General features: G+C 39.8%; 1 protein-coding gene and 1 long non-coding RNA gene across 7 annotated transcripts in view; one reads left to right on the forward strand and one right to left on the reverse strand.

The window, feature by feature from the left end:
• Positions 1 to 3,804: 3,804 nt before the first annotated feature.
• Positions 3,805 to 11,406, reverse strand: LOC121065290. Of its 3 annotated transcripts, none has more exons than XR_005816974.1 (3): positions 11,358 to 11,406; positions 8,838 to 8,928; positions 3,805 to 4,175 (listed from the first exon to the last, which is right to left on the reverse strand). It is a non-coding gene; the product is annotated as an uncharacterized LOC121065290 (long non-coding RNA). The 3 variants fall into 3 exon arrangements; XR_005816973.1 differs by lacking the exon at positions 11,358 to 11,406 and adding an exon at positions 9,290 to 10,207; XR_005816972.1 differs by lacking the exon at positions 11,358 to 11,406 and adding an exon at positions 9,280 to 10,207.
• Positions 9,789 to 25,053, forward strand: part of DLEC1 (DLEC1 cilia and flagella associated protein) — a 39,369-nt gene continuing 24,104 nt past the window's right edge. For 2 of the 4 annotated variants that reach the window (XR_005816971.1, XM_040548011.1), the window contains exons 1-16: positions 9,789 to 10,144; positions 10,866 to 11,006; positions 12,075 to 12,231; positions 12,766 to 12,876; positions 13,393 to 13,586; positions 13,845 to 14,053; positions 14,305 to 14,386; positions 14,808 to 14,895; positions 15,650 to 15,823; positions 16,590 to 16,726; positions 17,571 to 17,663; positions 18,903 to 18,993; positions 19,633 to 19,795; positions 21,410 to 21,602; positions 22,966 to 23,024; positions 23,561 to 23,735. Coding sequence is in view for 3 of the 4 variants with exons in the window: in XM_040548011.1 (XP_040403945.1) it covers positions 10,103 to 10,144; positions 10,866 to 11,006; positions 12,075 to 12,231; positions 12,766 to 12,876; positions 13,393 to 13,586; positions 13,845 to 14,053; positions 14,305 to 14,386; positions 14,808 to 14,895; positions 15,650 to 15,823; positions 16,590 to 16,726; positions 17,571 to 17,663; positions 18,903 to 18,993; positions 19,633 to 19,795; positions 21,410 to 21,602; positions 22,966 to 23,024; positions 23,561 to 23,735 (2,109 nt within the window). In the remaining variant the exon portion in view is untranslated. Of the gene's footprint in view, positions 10,145 to 10,367; positions 10,551 to 10,865; positions 11,007 to 12,074; positions 12,232 to 12,765; positions 12,877 to 13,392; positions 13,587 to 13,844; positions 14,054 to 14,304; positions 14,387 to 14,807; positions 14,896 to 15,649; positions 15,824 to 16,589; positions 16,727 to 17,570; positions 17,664 to 18,902; positions 18,994 to 19,632; positions 19,796 to 21,409; positions 21,603 to 22,965; positions 23,025 to 23,560; positions 23,736 to 25,053 lie in introns of those variants that run through there. The other 2 variants (XM_040548013.1, XM_040548012.1) reach the window with 2 other exon arrangements.

Genomic DNA, 25,053 nt, shown 5'->3' on the forward strand with positions numbered 1-25,053 from the left:
AGTAAGCAGAACCAGCTCTAACCACCAAATAAAGCAATAAAATATTCGAAGGATTTGTCTATTACTCTGTTGGTCACAATTAAAGACTTAAAAGAGTTACTAGCTCAGCATAACTCACATTGATTTCAGACTAGAAAATGGTGTGAATATGGAGGAAGAATGGAGTTTATACATGAAATTTGGGGATAATAAACCTGGATTTCTCTTAGTGTTTCCAAGCCACTCATTATAACTCCAGGAATTTAAGGAGACACTTAAATAGTCCTACCTCTGCACAATAGCACTAGGTATGATTTAGACGTGTCACTAATTTTGCCTTAGGGCTAATCTTGTGTTGAATTTTTTATTTCGTATTTCTTTAACTAATTTATTTCACTACAAGACAGATTTTTAAGTGTCTGAGGGTCACTTCTGTGCATTTCTATGTTTTAACAAATCTATGTTTAAGTGAGCCCTCTAATGTTGAATTCCCAGACTTTAAATATTTTGATTCTGGGATAATGACAACATCTTTACTAGAGAGCTGTACAGAAAAGTATGTTTAGTCTTAAACACCTATAAGCAAGATTTTTTTTTGGAGAGGAGACCCCACAGAATTTCGAAACCTCATCTATTCTCATCTAAACCTCATCTATCGAAACCTCATCTATTAACAGTGAATGGAAAGCTCAAAGAAAATGTCATGTATACATTTCATCATCTTCTCAGTTCAGTGCATCAGTAAACAGTAAAAGTCAGCCACACAATACTAGAGAACTACGTATGTTTTCTAACTCTCTGAGTCAGTTAGTGAATCTGACCATTGATATGAAGTTAATGTTGCATGAATGAGAAACAATAACCTAACTGGGGAACCTGGTAATGTACTACACATACTGGTATGAAAAGGTTTCTTGTCATGATTATTGCTGTTAGGAAAAAAAGAACAGCAGGAGTCTGGCCCCAGGGTCCTGCCACTTTCATCCATTATGGACTCCTCCATCACAGGTTACAATTTACAACGGAGCTGGGACAGTGAGCTTCACAACCACTAATGTCCAGGTTACAAAGCACATTTCTAGCCTTAAAAGACCAGTCATGAGGCCAAGTCATCTGCTGCCAGGAATGCTTGACGCACAGCTCTTCTTTCTTACACCGTTGCCTCTTTACAACCAATAGCACTGGGGTATACAAGTTAGGTATGGAGGAAGGTTGATGATTAATGTTATAATTGTCCCTTTTAATATACTTCAGCTATCAGCTTAATACTCTGTAACTGGGATAATCACAATAATAAAATGCAATTGTTCATATCATTACCTAATTACAGCTTTTTTTCAGTGTAGCAAGTTTACGTGAATTTTAAATGCATGGAAAATATGGAAAGTCTGAGTTACACCTACATTTTAGAAAATCCTGCTATGTAGAAGTTTAAACCTCACATGAGGATCTTGTGATTCCACAGTGTGCAACACTGGTAATCGGTGATGTTACAAGTAAGGCATTTCTACTTCTGGTCCCAAAGAGTTAAAACTAGAATTCCCACAAGCTCAGTGACATCAGACTTCCCTCCATCTCCATCTGAAAAATTCATGCAGAGTATGAAAATGTTCTTGAATATGAATTGCTAGTATCTCCAGAGCAGATGTTTACACAGAAGGTGTAAGAGGAACTCCTGTGTCTCCCAGAGTCCTAATGAATGGCCAACATGTTTGGTGTTAATTCATAGCTAGCCTTGTTTCTTGAAAAGCCAGCAATAAATAGACAAGAAAGACACATACTGAAATCTTTTTTTTGGGGAAAAAAAAATCAGCCTAGGTTACAATTTATTACTAGATTAATTTTTAGATTAGCTTATTTCCCAAATGAATAAAAGGATGAACTTGTAAAATCCTATTGAGTTAATTCAAAAAGAGCATTCACACCTTCTAATTTAGGTTCTTTTTGTACCTAGTTTCAATTCATAACATGAAAGTTAGGAGCACGATTCAACAAACTGTCAGTGAAGAGAGAGAGGAGCCTTTGAAAAGGATGAAGAGGACCAAATTAAGATGCTGAAGGACCTCAAAACAGGCAGGGCAAACACCCTCCAGAGATGTAGCGTTGTAAGCCTGAGATCACATGCTGTATCTTTATTATAAAGGGAATAATGAGCCTTTGCTTTATGTGCCAAGTAAAATTCAATTTTATATATACAGGTGGAACTGTTACATTCAAAAACATGTACTTATACTCCTCATAGAATCAAATGCAGCCGTCCTCTGGCTGGTGGTATTATTTGGATTCTTGGAAAAAAAAAAAAAAAAAAACACCAGGAGGATAACAGGATGCATAAAGACCTACAAAAGCTGCCCATTGAGGAAGTTTTTTTTTTTTTTTTTTTTGATTTTTGGTGCCTCCTCCTTAGTTCTGCAAGCCTGGTGTAGTCAAAGCAAAGAGGCTGGATGACTCATTTCCTTCCTGCTCCTGCTGCAGGGCACCCAAATCAGAAAAGCCTTTAAACGGCCTCGCATCCCCTCCAATTGTAGGAGGCCTAGTTTGTGCAACTGCATGCAGACATGCCTGTGGGAACAATACAAGGAAGCTAAAACACGGAGCTATCAGATTGCTATTAATATATACCAGTGAGATCCTAGCTCAGAGCTTGTGGTCTGTGTAAGAGCTGGAGAAGAAATCCTGAAGCTTGGTCTGGGTCTTGCCTTTGGGTTCGTAGCACCTGAGGCACCTCTCTAAGCTTAGCTTCGGGGCTTCCCTTATCCACCTAGTTCAAATAAAGCTACGCCTATGCCCACCGTGTGATCCTTTAATCCTGAAAACTTCACCCTCTCCAGTCTCTCTGGCAACTCGACTGGTGGAGCAGAAGGTGGGAATTCCCACAGAGGTTGATTTTTCTGCAGTAACTGTACTCATAGCTGACACATTCCTGCTTGTATCTGTGGTGGATCTCCTTTCTGTTTAGATCAAAGGTAAAACGGGTTGCTCAGCCAAAGCAGGAGACAACCCAACAAACCAGCTTTGGCTGCTTATTGAACTGTTTCACTTAAAAGTGTTGCAATGGTGGTGTCTCAGCACAAGAACATGCCAGTTGGACATGACAAGGCACGTTCTCATTGTTTCACATCATATAGCCTTCAACCCCAATGAGGGGTGCAGACCTGCTGCTTTTAATTGCAAGGTGCCAGCTGCAGCCCAGGTTAAAATGAGCTTTTGAAGGGTTTTGCTCACTTTCTAATGCATCAGGGATAATTCTGGCCTGAACTTTGGACATACAAGGCTGTATACTTTTAAAGCAATGCGCAATTAAAGAAAAATCACCTTTTCTGCTGAATATCAAAAACACCAAAAATACAAGCATTTCTTCTTGACTAGGAAACTGGTTGCTTTCAGGTCAAAATTAGCACTTTAATTGCATGCTAAAATGTAGCACTGAGGGTCAGGCCATATTTTGGGTGTTAACATGTCACTGATGCTGTCAGGGTGCTCCTGTGCTCCTTGAAATTTATGATTTTAAAAGCAGTATTTGGGTGCCTAAAAACTGAAGTCTTAGTGTCATTTTGGGTGCAGTGGGATGTCCCATCTGCTCCAGAAGGCTGTCAATCCCCAACAGATGTTGTGTCAATGTCTGCCACTCCCTGGCAAGTGTATTATTTATCCTTGTGCGTCTTACATGACAGGCACCTAAATGTAGACAATTGTAGGTAGCACTGTCCTAGAAGTAAAAGCTTCCCTTGGACCTTTCCTTGCCTAGAACAGTAAGGAAGATCCCATGTTAGAAATAAGCCTTGAAATGTTAAGAGCTCATATAACTAGCTCCTAGAATATCCAAGAAAATCCAGAAATCCAAGCCTCTTCCTTTGCATTTCCACCACTAGGGCCAGATTGCAGCAGCCCTGAGCAGTCAGGCTGTTCCTATGGAAGACAGCAGTCACTGACCTCTCTCCAACAGCATAGCCTATGTCTTCTGCTTGCACTCCAATTCTTTGCAGCAGGAGACATTGTGTTGCCTATGACCAATTTACTTACCTCCCATCCAACCCTGGTAAGGGTTCTGGAGATGGCTCTGGTGGTCCCATATTGTGAATGGTTGTCCCAAAGTGAACGGCTGCCTTGAGATGATCTCTTCAGACTAAGACATGATGTTCTTGTTCAGACCTAACCCAGCAGGCCTTCTGGGTCATTTGTGTGTGCCTGAGTCCCTGAGGATAATGGCATATGAATGCATTTAAGCCTACATCATTCACCACCCCAAAACACCACAAGCCAGGAAAGATACAGTCTGAGGTTTGGCCTAAATTAGTAGGTTTCAGGGAGGTGAAAATAGCTCAATGCAATGGTAAAATTTAAAAAGCACTTCTCCTGAGTTTCACTTTAGAAATTTCCTTCTCACCTGGCCTGACATCCCTATAAGCTTCATTGCTGGTGCTCTCGAGTGCCTGCTTCTAGCCCCTAATGTGTCTACCAAGAAGGAACACTGGATTCAACAGTTTATGCTAAATGTGAGCTGTTTGAATCTGAGCCTGTCAGGATTTACATCTACTTCAAAAACATTTTGCTTATACTCTTATTAAAGCAGAACCTAGAGCTAAGGACAAATTCAGATGAAAAATCCTAACTGTAGGGGTGTTTGGGTTTCTTTTAATTCTGAATTAGGCAGCAGATACTAATTACACCGTGCTGTATTGGAGGTGTATGGTGGGTCTTTTCCATCTTCTGCTCCAAACATGTGGACCTCATCCCACTGTTTACCAGGGCAGGGTCTTGCTCAGCACATTCTCAAATTACAGATGTCTAGAGTACAGACAGGCATGGAGGAATAATTTGTATTTTTCTATTTAATTAATCCACCCAATGCACAAACCAAAGAAGCAGAGGAACATCTGCAGATGCATCGTGTCTGAAAGCTTGCTAGCAGGAGGCTAAGAAAAATCTTACCAGGTAAAGGTAAGACAAATGTTTTCAAATTACTTGTGCAAAAAATTTCAAGACAAGGAGGGAAAGCTTGGTAAAAGATCAAGACACTGGGACAGCAAGAGACACACCCAAGCCATGGTTTTCTAAGAGCCATGGCTTGACTGAATGAGCCTGGCCAGATGAGTCACAAAGGGGTAAAAAGTAGTGCTGTGATCTCACACAGGTGCTCCGAAGGGTAGGGAGAAGAATAGATGGAACAGACATAAATGTTCTCCTCTTCCAAGGTTTCTTTGCATCTATAGAAATCCTGGCTGATGGAAAGGATTTTCAGGAAGGAAAGGAGAATCTTCAAAGGGAACTCAAGCCCAGAAGGGAATCAAAGGAAGAAAGAAACACATTTCATACTAATAAATGTCAACTAGTGGGTTATTCTCAGGAGTGTAAATTAGCTGTTGTGGAGTTCTGCCATGCCGTACTAGATCAGTTCCAGGACAGAAGAGGCTCACACAAAGCTAGCCCATGTATGTCTGTGCAATTCCAGAATCTGCAGTGTAGTTATGGGGTGCAGACATATCCCTAGTGATGTTCCTGAAGGGTGGAAGAACGCTACTAAGCATCAGTTGAATCTTGTTGTAACTGAAAAGTCTTTAAGATCTGACAGATCAACTCTGGTCCATCTCCATGTAGATGATGTGCCAAGAAATTGATTAATTGATCAATCCTAGCAATGAGAAGATCCTTTTAATGACCACACAAAAGAACCTTCCTTTGGGGAACAACGGCATATTTGGAACCAGAAGCCAGAATTTGGGTGGTAAATTTATCTATTAGCTTTCACAGACTCTTTGCAAATAATCAACGGACCCCCAGCTATTCATGGGGCACAGAATGAAGCCCACTAATTTTAACAAAACACATTACTGGGTAAACTGTTCGGGCTTAAATGTAATAATTTGTGACAAAAAAGGTCACACTGTAGTCAAGTGATTCTCTCTGAGCCCAGGGACCTGTGAATGTGGAATATGAGCCCCTTGTTCTGCTCTGCTTGAGAGTCCAGTGTCACCCCAGCACTGCACACTCCAGCTGGATCCCTGCATAGAGGCGTAGCCCATTTCCAGCTTAATTAGAGAGTGATGTATCTGCCCAGACACTGTCAGAAAGGAATGACTGACTCCTTTGTGTATGCATTTTCCACATGCTTCTCCTACATGTTGGGTGTGTCTGGTTTGTAAAACCCCATGTGGCTTGAGTGAAATTACAGTGTAAGTATTCCGGCATAAGGATAGCAATAGCCACAGACGTGTTAGTAAAGGACAGACTTGTAGATACATGGGAGAGGTGTGGGAAACAGAGAAAAGCTCAAAGTCGAGAAAGGTGTAAACAGGAAGCAAGTGAAAGGGCTGACTCACGTCAGGAGACAGCCACAAAATAACATCACACAAGATGTTACGGGAGAAAATTATGGAAAGAATATCCAGGTGGAACTGCCAGTTGCAGGTTATTTCAAACTGCCTGAAAGAGAATTGCAGATGATCTAAGTATGGCCAGCAAGGCAAGACCTGTAAGAAATGGATGGTCTTTAAACTAACTAGGACATCAGAAGAAGAACAAACAAACAAACAAAAACCCAGCTTCGACAGGACAAGGAAGCAGTGCAATGAAAGAAGCCAGCTTTCAGAAGCTGAGCGGTTTGGCATTTTTCACCTGAAACTGAAAGGTTATTTTTACATCCTCCACGTCTGCAAGATTTACTTGGTTTTTAAAGTCAGACTGTTGGTGCTGGTTTTAGTTCACCTTCAAGATACGCATGGTAACATGCAAAGGAGACCTGCATTCCAGTGATACCTGTTTGGAGGCATTTGGCTCTGCAATAATTATGGGATAATATATAGCTGTAATATATAGTTTTGCCAGTGTAGAGAATAAACACAGAATTACCCAATACGAATATGCCAGATTGAGACAGAAGTATTTTTACCTGCTCAGTACAGAACAGAGATTAAGTACAGCATTTTTAAAGGCTTTCTTGGATACATAGAAACCTTAACAAGACCACTGGAGGGCAGCAATGTCAAAGTGAATCATTCATCAGAGTACTTTAGGAACTGTTCCGTAAAGGCCCCAAACCCAAGGAGACCTTAATAAACGAAAAGAAATCATTGGAAATCATTTTTTTTTGTTACCCAGATGACAGTATGCAAAATGGGGCAATTCTTCCCGTGCAAAAGATAGTACTGCAATATCATTTCTCGTACTTTCCCATATCTAAAAAATTCCACCTGCAGCCTGTATGACTTGTCTTGTTTTCAGAAAATCCTGAAAACATCCAAACAGTTGAACTTTTAAGGGTCCTGGTGGAATAACAAGAATATGTGGGGACCACCTGGGGACTTTGAACAAAATAAATATAAAAAAGCAATATGATCCTGACAAGACACCAAGACTACTTTTAAGGGTGGAATAATCTAGTACTTATGGTTCCTCGAAGATCTATGACTTAGGCTCTGTCTACCTTAGAAAGAAGTATGGTGCAAAAGAGGCAGAATCACAGTGCAGAAAAGTTGGTGCTCAGGAGATGATATCCACTCTATATCTGTTTGCGGATGTTTTACTTAAGATTAACTTTAGCCTGGCCCTGTAGATTAAGCACTCATTAGCTGATAAGCACATGAGGTGAACACCTGGAGAATTTAGTTTCAGACTAGTTTCCTATTAGAGAAATGCCATTGTGCTCCACACTGCATACAGAAGCATATAAACCAGAAGTTTTCTGGTGGACAAAAGTCTCAACATGAGCCAGCAGCGTGCACTTGCAGCCCAGAAGGCCAACTGCATCCTGGGCTGCATCAAAAGATGTGTGACCAGTAGGTTGAGGGAGGTGATTGTCCTCCTCTACTCTGCCCTCGTGAGGTCCCGCCTGGAGTACAGTGTCCAAGTTTGGTGCCCCCAGCACAAGAAGGATGTGGAGCTGTTAGAGTGAGTCCAGAGGAGGGCTACAAAGATGATCAGAGGGCTGGAGCACCTCTGCTATATAGAAAGGCTGACAGAGCTGGGGATGTTCAGTCTGGAGAAGAGAAGGCTCCAAGGAGACCTCATCGCAACCTTTCAGTACTTAAAGGAGTCTTATAAAAAAGATGGAGAAGGACTATTTAGTCAGGGAGATAATACTAGGACAAAGAGGAATGGTCTTAAACTAAAAGAGATTTAGACTAGACATTAGGAGGAAATTCTTCACTGTAAGGGTAGCAAGGCACTGGAACAGGTTGCCCAGAGAAGCTGTGGATGCCCCATCCCTGGAGGTGTTCAAGGCCAGGATGGATGTGGCCTTGGCCAATCTGATCTAGTGGGTGGCATCCCTGCCTATGGCAGGGGGGTTGGAGTTAGATGATCTTTAAATTCCCAACCCAAGCTATTCTAGGATTCTATGATATGAAATGGGTCCCTCGGGAGTGTCTTCTAAAACATTAACATTACATCCAAACTTACATGATACAGAGGGAAAACACTAAATAAACATGTCTGGTAGAAGTCATGCATGGCAGTCAGAGAAATTGTTTATATTTGAACAAGTCACATCTATAAATGTAGCCTAAAGTTTCTGTTTGATTGTGCTTTTAACATTTCCTACAAGCACAAGTCTCTCTTCAGCCTTTGGAAGTTAAGTATATTATAATGGTGATAAAGAGAATGATATAAATGCAAATTTTTATTAATTTTTAAAGTTTTCATATGGAAATGTAAATACATATGTGAATTAAGGAACTTTACAACAGGAACAGTGGCATTTATTTCTTAATGTTATATGAATAAATGATGACAGCTTAAAAACAAAGATCTAATAAAAAATGCACCAGTATCATATAGGAAACTACTATGTATAGCTCTGGACCAGACTGTAGGAACTCCCTTCTGATCTTGCATTTGACTACTGGGCAGACAGATCTCACCTTCACTTCCAGATTCCACGGTGTATTTCTGGACTGCAGCTGGAAAAAAGCATCCAGTTTCGAAAGTGAGATGATCTGCTTGGCGATTTTACTGAAAGACAGTAAAGATGAAAGTACAGAAAGCTTTTTCCACAGTCAATTTTCATGCACATGTATATACTATTTTAAACAAAAACATCTGCTTTACTGCCACTGCTCTAAGGCTTTCTGCAAGGCTAGGAATGAATTCTTTAAAAAATGCTGGATTTTATTAACATTCCAGCTAGCAAACAGATGTTACAATTAATTGTAATAGCACATGACAAGAAAACTTGGAATTCTGTTATGGAAACATGTCAAAATGTGGATCCTCCAACCTACTTTAAAGGCAAGCACACACCTACGTGCCTTCACAGCCACCAGAAACAAAGATGTGAACCTTTCTATGTGAAAACACACGTACCTGGTCTTACCATTGTCAGATGACAACATTTTTTCTGACTTTCCTTAACCTTTGGAACAGGATATCGCAGACTTGCTGAGCTTTCCCTTGGGAAAGTTTCTGTTTTCACAGGGAAACTAAAAACACAAGATTCCTCAGAGTCTAATTTGATGTCGTATTCCAATTGTGAAATGCAGATTGTGTTGAAGTGACGAACTACAGCTTGTGACACTAACCGTGTAGTCACAAACCCATGTGTCCCATGCCTACAAACACCATTTTGGGGCTTGCAGCCGATGCTTCTTGCTTATCTGCTCATGGAGAAGAAGGGTTGGAAAACTGTATTTTTTCCGATGGTATTTCCTGTGGAGTGCCATCAGAGGGCAGTAACACACAAGCATACTGCCTATCACTCTCTCCATGTCCAACCCCTGCAAACCCCCTTAGCAGGAGCTACCCGGATAGTGAGGGAGAAGCCCCATGACCCACCAGCTGGCTCCTTCCCTCTCAGCAAGATGCAGGGAGAAAGAAGAAAAAAAAAATAAAAGAAAGCAGGCAAGACAAACACAAAAAGCTATGCAAGGATGGTTTCTAAGGAAAATATCACCCACTCCAGCAGCTGTTGTTAGCAACCGGCATACACAGCCGCGGCGCTATAGCAGGTCGAGAGGGAAGATTGATAGTTTTTTGGGTTGATAATGAACTACACAGCTTTTCTCCCCTCACAGCCCAGCCTCAGGGACAAAGCCTGCCTCTTCGGGCGGCTGGGGAAGCTCTAGGAATAGGAAAGGCTTTGCCTCATTTCCTCGGCTGCGAAACTCGGGATTTGTACCGCAGCCTGCTGATGGTGGAGGGGCAATGCAAAAAGCTCATATCAGCTCAGAAGGTTCAAATCAACATTTTGTTTCTATTTTTTGTTGTTGTTGTTATTGTTATTAATGTATACCACTCCGTTGCTTTAAAAGAGGGCAGAAACTACCCATTCTGTCAGGGCAGAAGGACTGTAAGTTTGCCTCACAGAGACACCGGCTGCTGCCCTCAACCAGCCGCTCCTGTTACCGTGACAATTTACACAAACAGAGCTGCTGTGGCGGCAGGAATGGCGGTGTGTGAGGGGTGAGGGAAGAGCTGGGGCTCGGTTAACCCCTGGTATTGGGGCTCCATTCCTCCCCGTGTGCTGGGCCTGGCCGTTGCCCTCCGCCAGGTCGTTGGGCAACAGGTGGCCGGAGGCTGAGGACAGCCAGAGGGACCCCGGCACCATGGCTGGGTGCAGCTTCCCCAACCGCTCACAGGTAAGGTAACGGGGCATACAACCCTTTCTTACATCCCTCCCTTTCTTCAGGCATTTTTCACCACTTCTCCTCCTCCCTCCTTTAATCCCAGTCGGTTGAACGCATGCACTGGAGCTCGGTGGTGCAGTATGAAATCCCTAAAGCTCCACTGCCCATGAGGGAATAAGTGTGTGTGTGTCTACACGAGGTTCTGCAGGCCTACGTAATTATTTAATCACTGCAGCATGTTCTCTTTCATAACCCGTCTCGCTCCCAGGATATTCTCTGTTCCTTTCTCAGGCCTTGAGCGTTAATCTCCTCGTTTCCTTTCTTCAGGACATCTCCCACTTGTTGGCCAGCACCTTTAAGGACCTGTACACTGGAGATGTTATAGGGGCAGACATAGTGGCAAACTGGATCAAGTCCCAAGGAGGAGAGGATGTTTATCATGAGGCTTTCACAGAGGAGCTACAGAAGGTACAAATAAAAAGCAAGGCAAAGTTTGGAGCTCTGTTTGGGTTTCATTGTTACTTCTTAATTTCTAGGTCTTCCATAAAATAAGAAGGCAAATATGAATGCTAAGCAAATAGATGCATCAGTGGACACAGTGTGGTCCGAGTAATAAATATGAATACTATTTCCTGACACTGGCTGCTTGGTTGAGATTTGTTTCACCTGAAAGTGCATGTCTCTTACTTGTATGTTACATCTAAACTAATCAACCAAGGCTCTCTATATCCTCAGAAAAGAGAGAAATAGGCAGCTTTAGGGAGCACAGTCTGTCTGATCCATTTTAGGTACCTACTTTGATACAGGGTGTAATTTTACCTGTATTCCATTGACAGTGGAAGGATCCTAGAATGAGAAGGCTGGAGAAATCATCTATTTTTAGCTGAATGCATCCTGCCCTTTCTAATAAAAACAAGCAAAAAAAAAAAAAAAGCCAAATGGTTAAGCCTTGTGACATGATAGGCTACAGGTGTTGTGAAACCAATGATTCTCAGTTTTACTTGGTATTCATCTTGTATGTCCTTGTGCTTCCACTATTATTCTTTCTTTAAAAACTTCTTTGAGGCTGGTTCTTTCTTTCTGAGATGTGCTTATAAAGCATTTACCACACTGAGCAGTGATCCAAAATACCTAGGGAGAAGTAAATTATCACTGCTGGCATGTACTGGGGACCTTCCTAATAATTAGGAGGGAGCATTCACTTTAAACTTAATCCTACATTTTTAGGCAAAATCTGTTGCAGTAGCTAGTGTCCCACAGAAGGTAAAAGAGACATTTCTCTCCTCCTGAGAGGGTGTCGTCATCTTTCACACATTCTTGTTGATATATGGATAGCTGGATAGTGCTTCTCACCCAGCACAAGTTAAATGATGGAAACGGTGTTTTAGCAAGCCAATTTATTGATGTAAATTAATGATGTTTTATTAAGCTCTCTATTTACCTCTCATAGGCAAATAGAAACCATTTATCTGTAAGGAGATATTTAATAATTTGTGGCAGCTTAAACTACAGTCATTTCATCCTTGCCTATGACAGCTTGTAGCAGAGTATAATTGCCGACTGACAGAAGCTGATAGAGTAGAAGAGAACATCATTCAAGCCCAGGCTCGAGCAAGAGCTGAAGAAGAAAGGGCCCTAAATGTGCTGAAGGCAGATGCTGGGGAAGAATTCCACAAAATGGGATTACCACCAGGTGAGAATTCAGGAAACCCTGTACTGGGTCTCTCCCCAGTATGTGCCTATAGTACTGGGAGACTAACACAATGTTGGTCTGAATCACTGGTAGGTCTGACACTAGATTCAGTGAACTTTTGGTTTGGCTTTACATCAACAGAGCAACTTTGATAGATTTTGTGCAGACCTTCAAGAATGGTAACATCTGCTTAACACTGAAAGAAACAAAACAACCAAGTCGTTTTCAAGGTATTAGACTTGCTATTAATTGCTTTCCCACCTAGCTTTATGACAAACATACGCGCTTTGCTATGTAACAGCAACTAACAAAGATCAGATGTTTCTCTGATGACTGCATAGCTGAGTTTGAACTGAATTTAAAATTGTGGAGATACGTGTCCACGTCCTGGGATTAAAATACCAGATAGTTTATCTATCCAAAAATATTACCTGACTGTGATGGGTTAAAAAGAAAACATAACTTTGAGTTGATCAAGATCATTGTATCTTAAGCTTTTGCACTTATCTTTGGTTTTCTGTTTTACTGTTGTAGTGGCGTCCTCTTTTAGGTGGATTGTAGATAATGAACTTCTTAGAAAAAATCATTTAACCTGCCCTGATGATTACATCACTGATAAATTACCTGTTACTAGAGCACCAAAAGGTAACTTTTACAGCAGAAAATAATTTAGACTTTTTAGAACAGTAATATTTAATCACAAATCCCACGATTTAGATTGTTTATCAATTGTAATACAAAGGAAAGCCAAAAATCTAAAATCTTGGAGTTTCCTCTAAGGTGGCAATTTCATTGCCCAAGTATAAGGGCATGGGGCTGGATGGTACATCTTGTTTATGGGGAGTTTCTGGCTATCATAGGTCCATCATATAGATCTTCTTGTAAATCAAACAGGACATTCTAAGTCACACTCATAAGATTAATACAGCTTTCTGACAGTAATATAACTTTCTACATAGCTTGTGTAACTAATACTTATAAATGTTTTGTTATTACTTTGCTTCATTTTTGCAAAATAAACTATAAATATAAATGAAATTCTAGAGGATTTAAAGTGTGTTTTTTACCATTGATGAGACTAAAACAAGTTCTTATGCTTAGAATAAATGCTTTTAACTCATGTTTTCCTGTTACAGAATTATATTTTTCTTTGAATTACAGGGAAACCAGAACCTGGCTACATCAAGGAGACATTTAGTTTTAAACAGCGAATTTCTTCAGACTTGCAGGACCAAATGACTACACGAATTGCACACCTCCAGAAAATATCTGGTAGCCTGTCAAATGTGTCTTTATCCACATTAACTCTACCTTCAACTCCAGACTCTAGCCACCAGACCAAAAAGACAAATAAGGTAAGTTTTACAGATTCGTTGATTTTAGTCTGTCAGAACTGTGGGGCCTGTTGCTAATCCTATAACAAAGGCTGAATCCTCATTGCATTACTAATTTGTCTCCGGTATTTTTCTTTGGTCTGTTAAGAAAAGAAAAATACAATATTTTATATGAATTTTCAATGCTGTCTAGCTTCAGTTAGTCGTGTACAGATAGCTTTTTCATCACCCTCAAAGTTGCAGTGTTTAATTTTGCACCGTGGTCTCTGTTTTTCAAAGAAATCTAATGCCTCACAGGAGGTGGCCTGGAAAGGCAGTAAGTGTAAAGCAGAGAGAGAAAGAGAATGTGCTTATCTTGCCACACTTGAGAAAAGACAGAACTATCTGAAGAACCCTCGCTTTTTCCCACCAAATACTCTTCATGGAGGCAAATCCCTTGTCATTTCTCAAGAAAAGATGGAAAAAATCATGGCAGAAGCTAATAAAGGGTAAGCAGTATATATAATTCTTTGCTTCTGAACTAGAGCCCACAAAGAGCTCCACTATAGAATTACTGTGCATTTACACATAGGTATTTTGAGCTAAATGTCTGTATGGCCTCTTAGGAAATTGAGTATGTCTGTATGACATTTTGTTTTTTGCTAAAGGATATGCTTTGAAATTTGGCATTTTGTCGGTATGTAAAGAACCAGGCAGTAAGAAAATCTTCCTTTTTTTTTTTTTTTCTCCTTTCTTTCAGTGATACCTCATTTGTTCCTGTGTTTCATGTCAATCCACCTATTGTTTTATTTTCTGATTATGACGTTGGCCAGGTTTATGAGGTGAGAATTTCTTTGCATGGATTTAATTTTGCCACTGGAAACATTACATCCTGCCATGATTTCACCCAGTCTTTTGGCTTTCCACAGTTTAACAGAAGTCTGAGTTTCTACTTTATATTGATTTAATGACCCTTTAGTTTCCTTCAAGATACTCTTTCACACATACCACTAATTCACTCTAATCAGTGAAAACTAAAGGGGACCCTTTTCAATATCTACTTGTTTTTGCTAGTATTTCATTGAGACTTTACATAAACTGAAAAGAATGAACAGTTTCAGCTACTTTGGTATTCCTGATTTTGATTTCTAGGCCTGTCATGATGTTAAATTATCACCTACTAGCAGAGCACTAGGGAATTGCAAACATTATAATAAGTAGTAATAAATACAATGTATTATTATATTTTCTTTTTAAATGAAGATGACTGTAGAGATACAGAACGTCACTTCAACGTGTCACCGTGTAAGACTTATTCCTCCCTCTACTTCAGCATTTGCCATTGGACCAGGTAAGTGGTTTGTTTTTTTTTGTTTTTTTTTTTTGCTGCCTTTAAGATGGTAACACCTAAAAGATCTAATTTATCTGCTTGAACTAATATTTTTCAGAGACTTTTTGCTTTGTTCTGGTACCCATAGTGCTCTGGATAGCAGATCACAACAATAACCTGCTCAGTAAAAGAAACTGAAGGTCATTGAAACTGAAAGTTGTTTTACATTTTTCAAACCATTCACGACCATAAACCATAACCAGATTCCAATGGCATAATGAGGAATTCAAGAAGACTAACATTAAAATGTTTGATGTCAGACTGATATGTATCTGTGGAATACCTAGACTGAGTTTTACCCAGAATTCAGCTAGGAACAGACTTAGCGTCCATTCAAATCAGCGTGGGGAGAGGGCATGAAATAACAAACTAGCAAGGAAGGTCAAGGTTTGAGGATATTTAGAAGCTAGATGTGCACATGTAAATCATGTTTTGTAGCAGAGGAAAACTGGGTAACATCTCCAGTTTTCTCTCTTGTAGTTTTCTGTAGTTATGAGAAACATATTTCAGACAAAAAAAATCTCTGGATTTCAGTGAAAGATTGGCAGATACATAGATTGCACTGGCAGGCCCTTTGTGGTTTTTTATCAACTTGACCGAAAGCAATACATGGTGAGAGTTTACAGGCACCTTTCCAGAGGGAGTTATGATCATAAAAATCTATGTCAACTTTGTGAGGTTTTAATTTCTTAGTTACTTGCATTGTTTTTCCAAGGAAAATTTCCAGGAAAGGGAGGAATGATTGCTCCTGGGATGTCATGCCAGTATGTAGTCCAATTTATTCCTGAATATCTAGCAGATTATGAAGATTATATATTAGTGGAGACTCAAGTATCAGAACCTCTTTTGATCCAGATCCAAGCAAAAAGACCAGCTCCAGTGCTAACATGTGAGTAATATCCAATTCTTAAGTTTCTCTTATGTTAAATGGATTTTTTTTTTTTAATTTGACTGTCTCAAATTTTATGTTACAAAACAAACGTGGAGAAATGTGGCAGTGCATTTTCTACATTTTGATACCTATCTCATTTTCACTCCTAATAGATATGTGAGCTATTAAAATGTAATCTTGTCAAATTTTTCCTCTATTTGTGCATGACGCATGGAGCTCTTTATTTTCACTGTATTAGAGGAATGAACAGGAACCACTTTCCTAGGTTTGTATCTCACCAATTACTAAACTACTAACTGTAAATATTAATCTTCAATATTAAAGAATTATGATTTAGTTATAAATATTTGCTGCTATTGATTAATATAAATTCATGTTACATTCATTATATATTGAATATAATATATCTGCAGAATTAACCTCTCGAATACTTAGCCTCAGCTGTAGCAATCAGGACTACTTTTGCACAAACTTGCTTTCATTTAAAATTCATCGTTTTGAAAAATCATCTTACTTAACTGTCATCATTCAATGGAGTTCTTAAGTAGGAAGCACCGTTCAACTGTAAGATGAATGCAGAAATATGCAACTCACATAGTTTAATATTCAAATGGAAAGAATTCAAGGCTTTTAGGATGACAGGACCTAGCATGTTTATTTGCAGCAGTGTTGTCTTAAAAAAAGTTCTTTAAGCACTAACTGGCTTTGCCAGCTGCTAACCTTCACTGGCTTTGTAGCTGATTTTCTTTGTTGCTCATTGCAGTGCCTCGTGTTATAGACTGTGGTTCTTGCCTTGTTGGAGGAATAAAAGTAACAGTGATTTTGTGCAGAAATGAGGGATTTAGCACTGGGAAGTTCTGTATAATGCCGAAAAAAGCCTGGCCACCTCCTAATTTCAGGGTGAGTGATCGCTGGACATGGTATAGATGCCTTGATGTGAAGAGTTTTTGAAGTAATTGTGGTATATTAGCGCACAATTCATGAGACCTTGCTGGGTGCATCTGTACTGGCCCATTCCCTCAGGGATTTACATTTACCCTCAGTCCAGTCTCCCTGGCTGTCTGTGCCTCCTGCATGTGCTCTGGCTTACCGGTGGAAGGAGTTGTCTTTATTACGCAGAAAGGAAGCGAAGATGAAATCAATTCTAGCACTCTTGAGCTAGTTTCCTCCCCTTCCCCGCCAAAGCTATCACATACTGACCTTGCTGCACCTGCAGACCCTAGAAATCCACTGCAGTGCTGCTCTTTCTTTAGCCTGCCATCACAGAACAGGGTATAAGTGATACAGACAAAGATGAAATGCGACTGGTAGATTGCTCTTATGCGTTGGAGGAAGAGCTATTGGAATAGCTTATGTTCTAGGTTGTTCCTCCTGGAATATTTCAGATCCCACTCAGTCATAAGCATACAGAAACAGACACAGCTCCTGTGCTCAGGCATAGCTGTTTCTCCTGTGAAGGTGAATGTTAGGGCACCTGACATGATGATTTATGTCTGGAGACAGCACCTTCCCTCCTTCAGCTTTCACCAAGGTAATTATAAAGCACAGAGCTCTTCTTCTAACTAAGCCATATAAATAAGCCACATACTTTTGAGATGTGATAAAACAATTATGGGAAGGGGTAGAACAGTGATAATGTAGTATACTGCCTGTTTCAGGTAACCCTGTGTTACAAAGACAGTAAACCAATAAGCTGATTGATTTAATTTAATAATTATTTTTATTTTTATTTTTTAAATCTTAGGCTGTTGCCACTGTTGGTTTTGTGACGCAAGATCCGTTTGGGATCTATCCTGCTGTTTTTGAGCTAGCTCCAGGGCAGAGTACAACAGTAGAGGTTAGTAACTACTGCTGTAGAAAGTATTTGTATTTTACCAAATACGTTAGCAAAACAACATCAGTTTAGGATGTCCTGGCTGGACCCTGCAAATTTGAGTTTGTGTGAAGAAAAAAGCTCCAAGTCCTTTTGGGGAATGATTCTGGAAGAATTGCAGCTGTGAGCCTTACTGAGGGGTCTTTCATTGTAGCTTCCAAGTTCTGCTTACCTAGCAGAGACCAGTCACATTTTCCCCATGCAAAGAATCCTGTTAGAAAAAATAGAAATCTGAGAAGACAATAGTCCTTATTTCACTCCAGCTGGGGCATCAACTCCAAGAAACTTTTCCTTTGTGAGCTTTATTGGAAAGACACATTTTGGGAAACAAATTATTTCAGTGTAGAGCAGCAGGTACAAATCCTTATTTTTGCTCTGCTCTTTACTGAAAAAGATCCTGCAGTAGGTGTGCAGTACTGGCTACAACCACTGCTTTCTCTGATGTGGGCTGCATTTTATCATAGCATCACGATGGGGAGAGGAAGAATGATACTGGGAGCACAGCCAGCCTCCAACCTGTTTTTTTTTTTTTCTGCAGTAACTCCTGGCTGCTGCTAAATCAATGAGTCACGCAGGTGTGGGTAAAGGAGAAGAGTTTCTTTCTCCTTCTCTCTTCCCAGCTGTGTTACTTCAGGAGGGCCACCCACTTGTGGGAGAGAAAGAGGAGCTGGATTTAGCACAGGTTGGGCTTGCAGGCAGTAATGGATAGCAGGCAGGAGAACCATGGTGCACGTTACTGAAGCCAAAGGTTGTACAGTTTGGGCCCTGAATCATTTTTGTTGAAATGGAGCTTGGGGAAGGCACACAGCATCTGACCCTGCTCACACTGCTTTACAGGCAGCAGTGGTGTTGCTCAAGAAGTGACTGAGGACAGATCTGATCCTGAGGGTTCAGTTTGTATGACTAACCTTGTGAACTGCCCTCAACTCCAGTGACTACAAAGGCAGCTTGTGGTGACCAGCCAAGTACACTCCTGTAGGTTTAGTTACCCAGAAAGTACCTGTTTCTTTCTGGGCTATGTTAAGGGAATATGACTCTGTTCCTTGTAAATGTATGATTACTTAATTTTCATTCTTGTAAATGTAACATTATTTAATTATTAACCATTAGAACTGTCCTTTAGTGAACACTTATGAATTGAAGTTTATGACTTCCTGGAGAAAAATCAGTTACAAACATTATTATTTTGCTTCTCTCTTTCAGGTAGTGTTTTTCCCTTCTTCTCCAGAAGTCTCACAGCAGATATACACCATTGTTTGTGACAATTGCCAGGTCAATGATGTTACAGTCACAGGTTTGTTCCTAACACTTTTCAGAGATCATGTTGCTAACACTGCAGATACTCAGCTAATGTGAGTGGTGATTGATGTGCATTTGGGTGCGAAGCAAATCTGGGGCATGTCTTGGACTAGGGTATCAGGAGAGACAGGCAGTCTTTGGGTTATCTAATGAAACCAGTTGAAATTATTGTAAATGTTAGTGCTTGTCCTGTAATGTGAGTACTATGACATTAGGCTTAACGTGAAATTCATACAATCACTTTATTACAGGTATTTCATTTGGGAATTTTTAAGAGTGCTTTTGCTGCTTATTTTTATTTTCATTATACTGCTCAAAATGCCTGGAAGCCGCATTATCAACCATTGCAAACATTCTGATGGCTTTAAGGAAACAATGCTAATGTAGATGGGCTGAGGTTGTGGCCCTGAAATCCAAATCTGTTAAATTCTTAAAGAGGGGATCTCTACTGATAGATATTGATAATCAAAGAACATCAGGAAAATACTGTGCTGTTAACACAGTGGAGCTCTGAAACCTGAGGAAACACCAGATATAACCAGTAATGGCCACTGCTGGTATTTGGTGTTAATGAGCAATATGAACAAAGTTAAAAACAAGGTGGAAAACAGTAATACCTACTTATTTCTTCAAGGGGTTGGCCAGCTGATAGCTCTGGAGCTTTTGCATGTTACGGGTGGAGAAAGCAGCCCTGAACCTGGTGAAGTTACTGATGTCACAGCACAGCACCTCATACGATTTGACCCCCAAAACCCACACACCACTGAGGAGAAGAATTTGTTTATAAGAAACTCTACGTACGTAGCTACTATTAATAGAGTAATGCTCTGAAGTCTAAACATACTGGTAGGGACCTTATTTGTAATACCATATTCTCTCAGACTGGAGAAACTTCCATGCTCTTGTTAAGCTTTGTGCAGAAGCTTTATGCTTCTTTTTGCTCTGTTGTTTAGTAATTGAGGGTCAAGGATATGCTTGGAAGAACAAGATGGTTGCAGAAAGTGTTTAACAGGGTCAACTAGCTGGGATTTACCTCATCTAACTTTACGTGTCTACAAGGTATATTTGCACAGCTGAGCAAAGTGCCCTGTACACCTTTCCTTTCATAGTGAAGGGAAATAGGTGCTTTTTAGGGTACAATTCTGACCTGACTGTGGCATCTCCCATAGAACGGGACATAATGCATCCTGGACTGCACTGGATCTCCCCTGATTAAAGGGGAGCTCAATGTGACTAGCTCAGATTAAAACTTTCACGTGATTCCTACTATTGTGCCGTAAAAAAATTAAAATATAAACTCTATTTGAAGTCAAGGAATATGTCCCTCCATAATTACCTTGTACTGAACATGGTGGAGTCCTGATTTTGATCAAACTCACTCAGACAATAATAGAAGTATACTAATTTGCATGATTGCAGTAATTAGAAGCTGCAGACCATCAAAACAGTGAGGAGCCCAGTGCTATTTCTAGATACACGCAAGTAAATCGCTACAGTGAATTTCTGGAAGTTTGTTATCAGTCTGGCCTGGAAACCATAGGTGCACAATGCCAGAACAGAATGCTGTTTGGGTGTAGGAAAGTGTGAGTCAGTGAACTGCTCTATCATCGTGACAGCAGTCCATGCACTTCTGGTGTCAGCATTAGGGTGAAGCAGAACTGGACAGGCTGAGACTGAACTTCACAGAAACAGTCAAGAGAAAACTTTATAATGCTAGAGAAAGTGATACAAGACATTATCCTTGTTCAGGTTTATGTCATTAATTTCACGTTGAAACTCCAGTGTCCTTTCTCCATTTTCTAAGGCAAAGTTTTTGAGGTCAAAATGAACAAAGTTTTAAAACCTGTGAACACGTTCCATGGAATATACTTCTGCTGAAGCAACCCAGTTAAGCAATGTTTTCTGGATTACAAATAGTATTGCAGAGCCACTGCTATTATCTTAGCTGGAGCCACTGTTTGTTGACTTGTTAAAGACCAGAGCTTGCATTTGGATTAAATTCAGAACGTCACACAGATTATTAGCAGTGATCCAATGCAAACACTGATACCAGCAGGAACGGTCCTGTTGATCTCAAATTCTTGAAAGAAGAATTTTAGACTTTCTTAAAAGTTGCATTAACATAACAAGTTAAATAAGGCAAGAAAGTGTTAACGTCTCTTGTGCATATATATATAATTTATTTCAATATATTAATATATTGTTTGGAGAATTTATATACTCTGACTCTTTCTCTGCTGTCTCATCAGCTTTGTAGCTCACGAGCACTGATAAGCTTAACCCCCTATAATCTATAAGGAGAGGAATTTGCTGCATGGAAAAAAGAGCTGAAAAATTTCTCTCAATATCTTGCTTAAAAATGTCTAATTTTTTTAATCATAGTTTCTTTTTGTTTATTGATCACTTTGTAGCCATGTAGAACTTCCTTTCTACTGGCAGATAATAAAGCCTAATCTGCAGCCATCAGTGCCAGAAGAAGCTGCAGACTTCACAAAGATCGAATACAAACGAGACACAGAGTCTGCCTTCTCCCTGAATCCTGAGCAGGGAGTTTTGCTTCCCCATGCTGATCATGAGTTTACTCTCACTTATGCTCCACAGGAGGTATGGCTTGTGATTCCTTCCTATCTACAAACTCCAGCTGTGTATTTTTATGCAAGTCGTAAAACCCATGGTGTGCAGCTTTCTGAATTAAATGTAATTGGCTGGTAGCATGCTCTAATAAACAGTATTCAAAATATAGAAAGTTACTGAAAGAAAACATGTTTTGACTGCAAAATATGAGGCAGCTTCTGATCTCATGGCATTTCTGGTACTGATTGGACACCATTAACTTTACACTGAAACTGTGGACACGTCCTCTTAGCTGCAGCTGTGCTGGCTGATAAAGTTGCCATCCTTACTGCACTACCAGCCCCTTCATAATCCCCTGACAATCAGGATCTGCTAACGGAGTTCCTTTGGGGGAACCTACCCCATACCCACATTATAGCTCAAAAGTCTTGGTTAGCAAACTGATTATTTAAACCGTTTCCAACTGTAGCTTGTTTGGGCTGAAAAGGGACCTATGGACAGCTCTGCAGTAAATAAAAGGGGTAGTAGTAGATTTTGGCAGAGGAATGATGACATGCAGCTGTTGTAAAGAGGGGGGTGCAGTGATGTTTGAGTGCAGCTGTACCAGTGGATGGCTGACTGTTGTCTTAGTTTCTGCTCTCCCATCCATGTAAATAGGGAGTATGAGCTCACTGTATTTAAAGAAACTTGATCCAGAGTAAGTCCCATGGCGCGTTGATTGACAGACATATGAATGCCTCAAGTAAATGTGGAAGAGAAATTAACTTAAAAAAATACTTTAATAGGAAAATATATTGATGATATTTTAAAGATTTTAATTCATTAACAAAAATACGTTAGCATACCCACTTAGATAAATGTCTCTTTGTAAACAAATGAATCCTTTGCAAAGCCCTTCTGATTTAAGGCCTGCTTCTGTGGTTGTTTTATTTGTTGTTGGTGTGGGTTTTTTTTGCCATTAGAATATACGAGGCATCCTCCTTCCCCATCATGGCAAAATAGTGTTTTTTATTCGAAATTAGATTGATGGTCAGTTAAATGCCCTGGAGTGGCTAAAGAAACCTTAAGTTAGTACAGCAATACTAATCTTAATTTGCAGAGTATTTGCAGATGCTTGCTGTAGTATGCAATATACAAGGGAAATAATAACAGGCATGTCAAAAATGAGTGTTTTTCTTGGAACCATAAACCATGAGATCAGAATCTGGCTTAATGTTTTGCAGTCCAATGTTTTCTTTTAGTAACTCTATTTTGAATATGTTTTTTCGGAGTTTAGTACTTCAATGGTGATTGTTCATAATTTAAATGTAAACTACGTTTTCATCTCTATTTTTGAATTCTCAATGTAACTGCCTACTTGACGATAAAAGCCTCTCCTTCCTCATCTGTACAGCTGAAGACATATCACAGTGTGATTCAGATGGTTCTGAGGGACATCCCAGAATCACCTAGGTAAGCTGAGAAACAAGTTTTGCATGTAACGTGTAGCCACGTTTTAGCTATGGTATTTCATTAATTTACTAGGAATTTTTATCCTTCTGGTTATGATGGACTGACAGTTATAAAGGATTGTATGTGCACAACTAACAGTGGTACAAAGCGAGCTGTGATGGAAGCTGTGAGCTTCCATCATGTCTGAACACATGCCTTAGCCCTAGCTGGGGCTGCACCTCTCTTGAAAAAAAGATAATTCTGACATTTTGTCTGTTCGTTTCCTATGCTTTCTGCTGAGATTTCCAGCAGTTTTTTCTCTTATAGACTGCTGTGACAAACAGTAATGACTTAGATACTTATTCCATGAATGTACTGGGACAACCAGAGCATGTTAAAAGACCGCTGGGAATTTTCCAGTATTTAATTGCACTCCAGCAGTCAGTAGTAGAGAAACTTTTGATGTTTCTTACTTTTGATCTGGCAATTAAAAGATGGCATCCAGTTTAAACAGAAGTTTAAAAGGTTTAATAATTCTACTACATTTCTTCCTGAAGTTTAGTGAAAGAGGGAATGCTTCAAAACATCCCACAATACAAGGCAGAGGATGTAATAGCGCTGGAAATAGAAGTTAAAGGATCAACAGAACCATTTCAGCTTCTTCTGGAGCCGTACGCCATTATCATCCCTGGAGAAAGCTTTATGAGTGTAAATGTCAGAAAAACATTTAAGGTTTGTTTGCTTTTTACTTCATTGTTATCATGTGCTTTGTGTCACTGGATGTCATGGGTGTTAGAAGCTATCAGATGATCCATGTTATTTTAGTTTTTCTTAAATATTTTTAAAGGAGGCCATAGCTACTGTACTGAAATCCCCTAGCAGGCCTCCTTTGCCTTGCACTCCAGGCAGTAGGCTTTGTTCTTTTTTCATCTCTCAGGTTTGATATCACAGAGCGTTACGCTTCCAAATGTTTTTTCTGGGTCACAAAGCTGTTGCTTATCAATCTGTCACTCCTGTAGTGCAAGATTTTTCCAGCTAGAGGGAACAGCCAATGGATGATTAAATGTCTTTGTAATAGAGGCACTGTTTGCTTGAAGGACTACTGCAAGCACAGAAAAGTTGAAGTCACTTAGACTGTAGCTTCCTAGACCTTATGCTATTCCTGCAGGTCCTGATAATTTGTGTTTGACTATTATGGGACAGGTTCCTGCTGCACTTGTCCACTCATTCAGCATCCTTTTTGCTATAGATCAAGATCCTTTTGATCATAGCCTCACCTAAATAGAAATAAACCTGTTAGCTATGGCCAGGCAGGAAGAGGTTTCCCCATTAATGGTCTTCATGTTTTTTCTTAGAGAGTACGCTAATTGGCATTTAGTTCTCTGCTCACTCTTCCCACAAGTTCTTTTTCAGCTTAAGGCAGCCATTTCATACTTTCCAGCAATCCGGTATAGTTAAAGGTGATATAGGTAATTAAGTCATTTAATGATAATATAATAACATTCCGCAATGTTTTCAATTTTCTTTTAGTCTTAAAAAAATAAGAGTTTGAGCTTTGCTTAGAGATGACCGTGCTTCAGAGAACAACCTTATTGGCCGTAATTAAGAGTACGGTCTGAATAGATCTGAAGAGCAGGCCAAAGATTTCAAGAGCTTACATCTCCCTCACAAACAGATCCTTTGGCAAAAAAAAAAAAAAAAAAAAAAAAGCTGCTTTCAAAAGAAGGATTTCAAGTTTAAGCTTTGAAGTTCTGCTACATTTTTGAAAGACTTAACAAGCTTCAAATATTTCCAGATAACATTCTGTAAAAGTTAATGGATCTTCTTCAAGTTCCAGAAAACGCCAAACACCAGTGTGAAGGTAGCTACCAAGTTCATCAGACTAAATACAGTGCTTTTGGCATAGATCTCCACCTCTGAGCTACCTTCTCTAAGTTTTTCTTATAGGCCTTGGAGTCTATATGACAGCATCCAGAGGGTGATTCATAACATCCTATAGGCTAAAATGTATGGGAGGAATGGCTCCCAGCACTATCAAATTGGCTTTATT

Source organism: Cygnus olor, chromosome 2 (genome assembly GCF_009769625.2).
Source record: "Cygnus olor isolate bCygOlo1 chromosome 2, bCygOlo1.pri.v2, whole genome shotgun sequence".
Lineage (NCBI taxonomy): Eukaryota > Metazoa > Chordata > Aves > Anseriformes > Anatidae > Cygnus > Cygnus olor.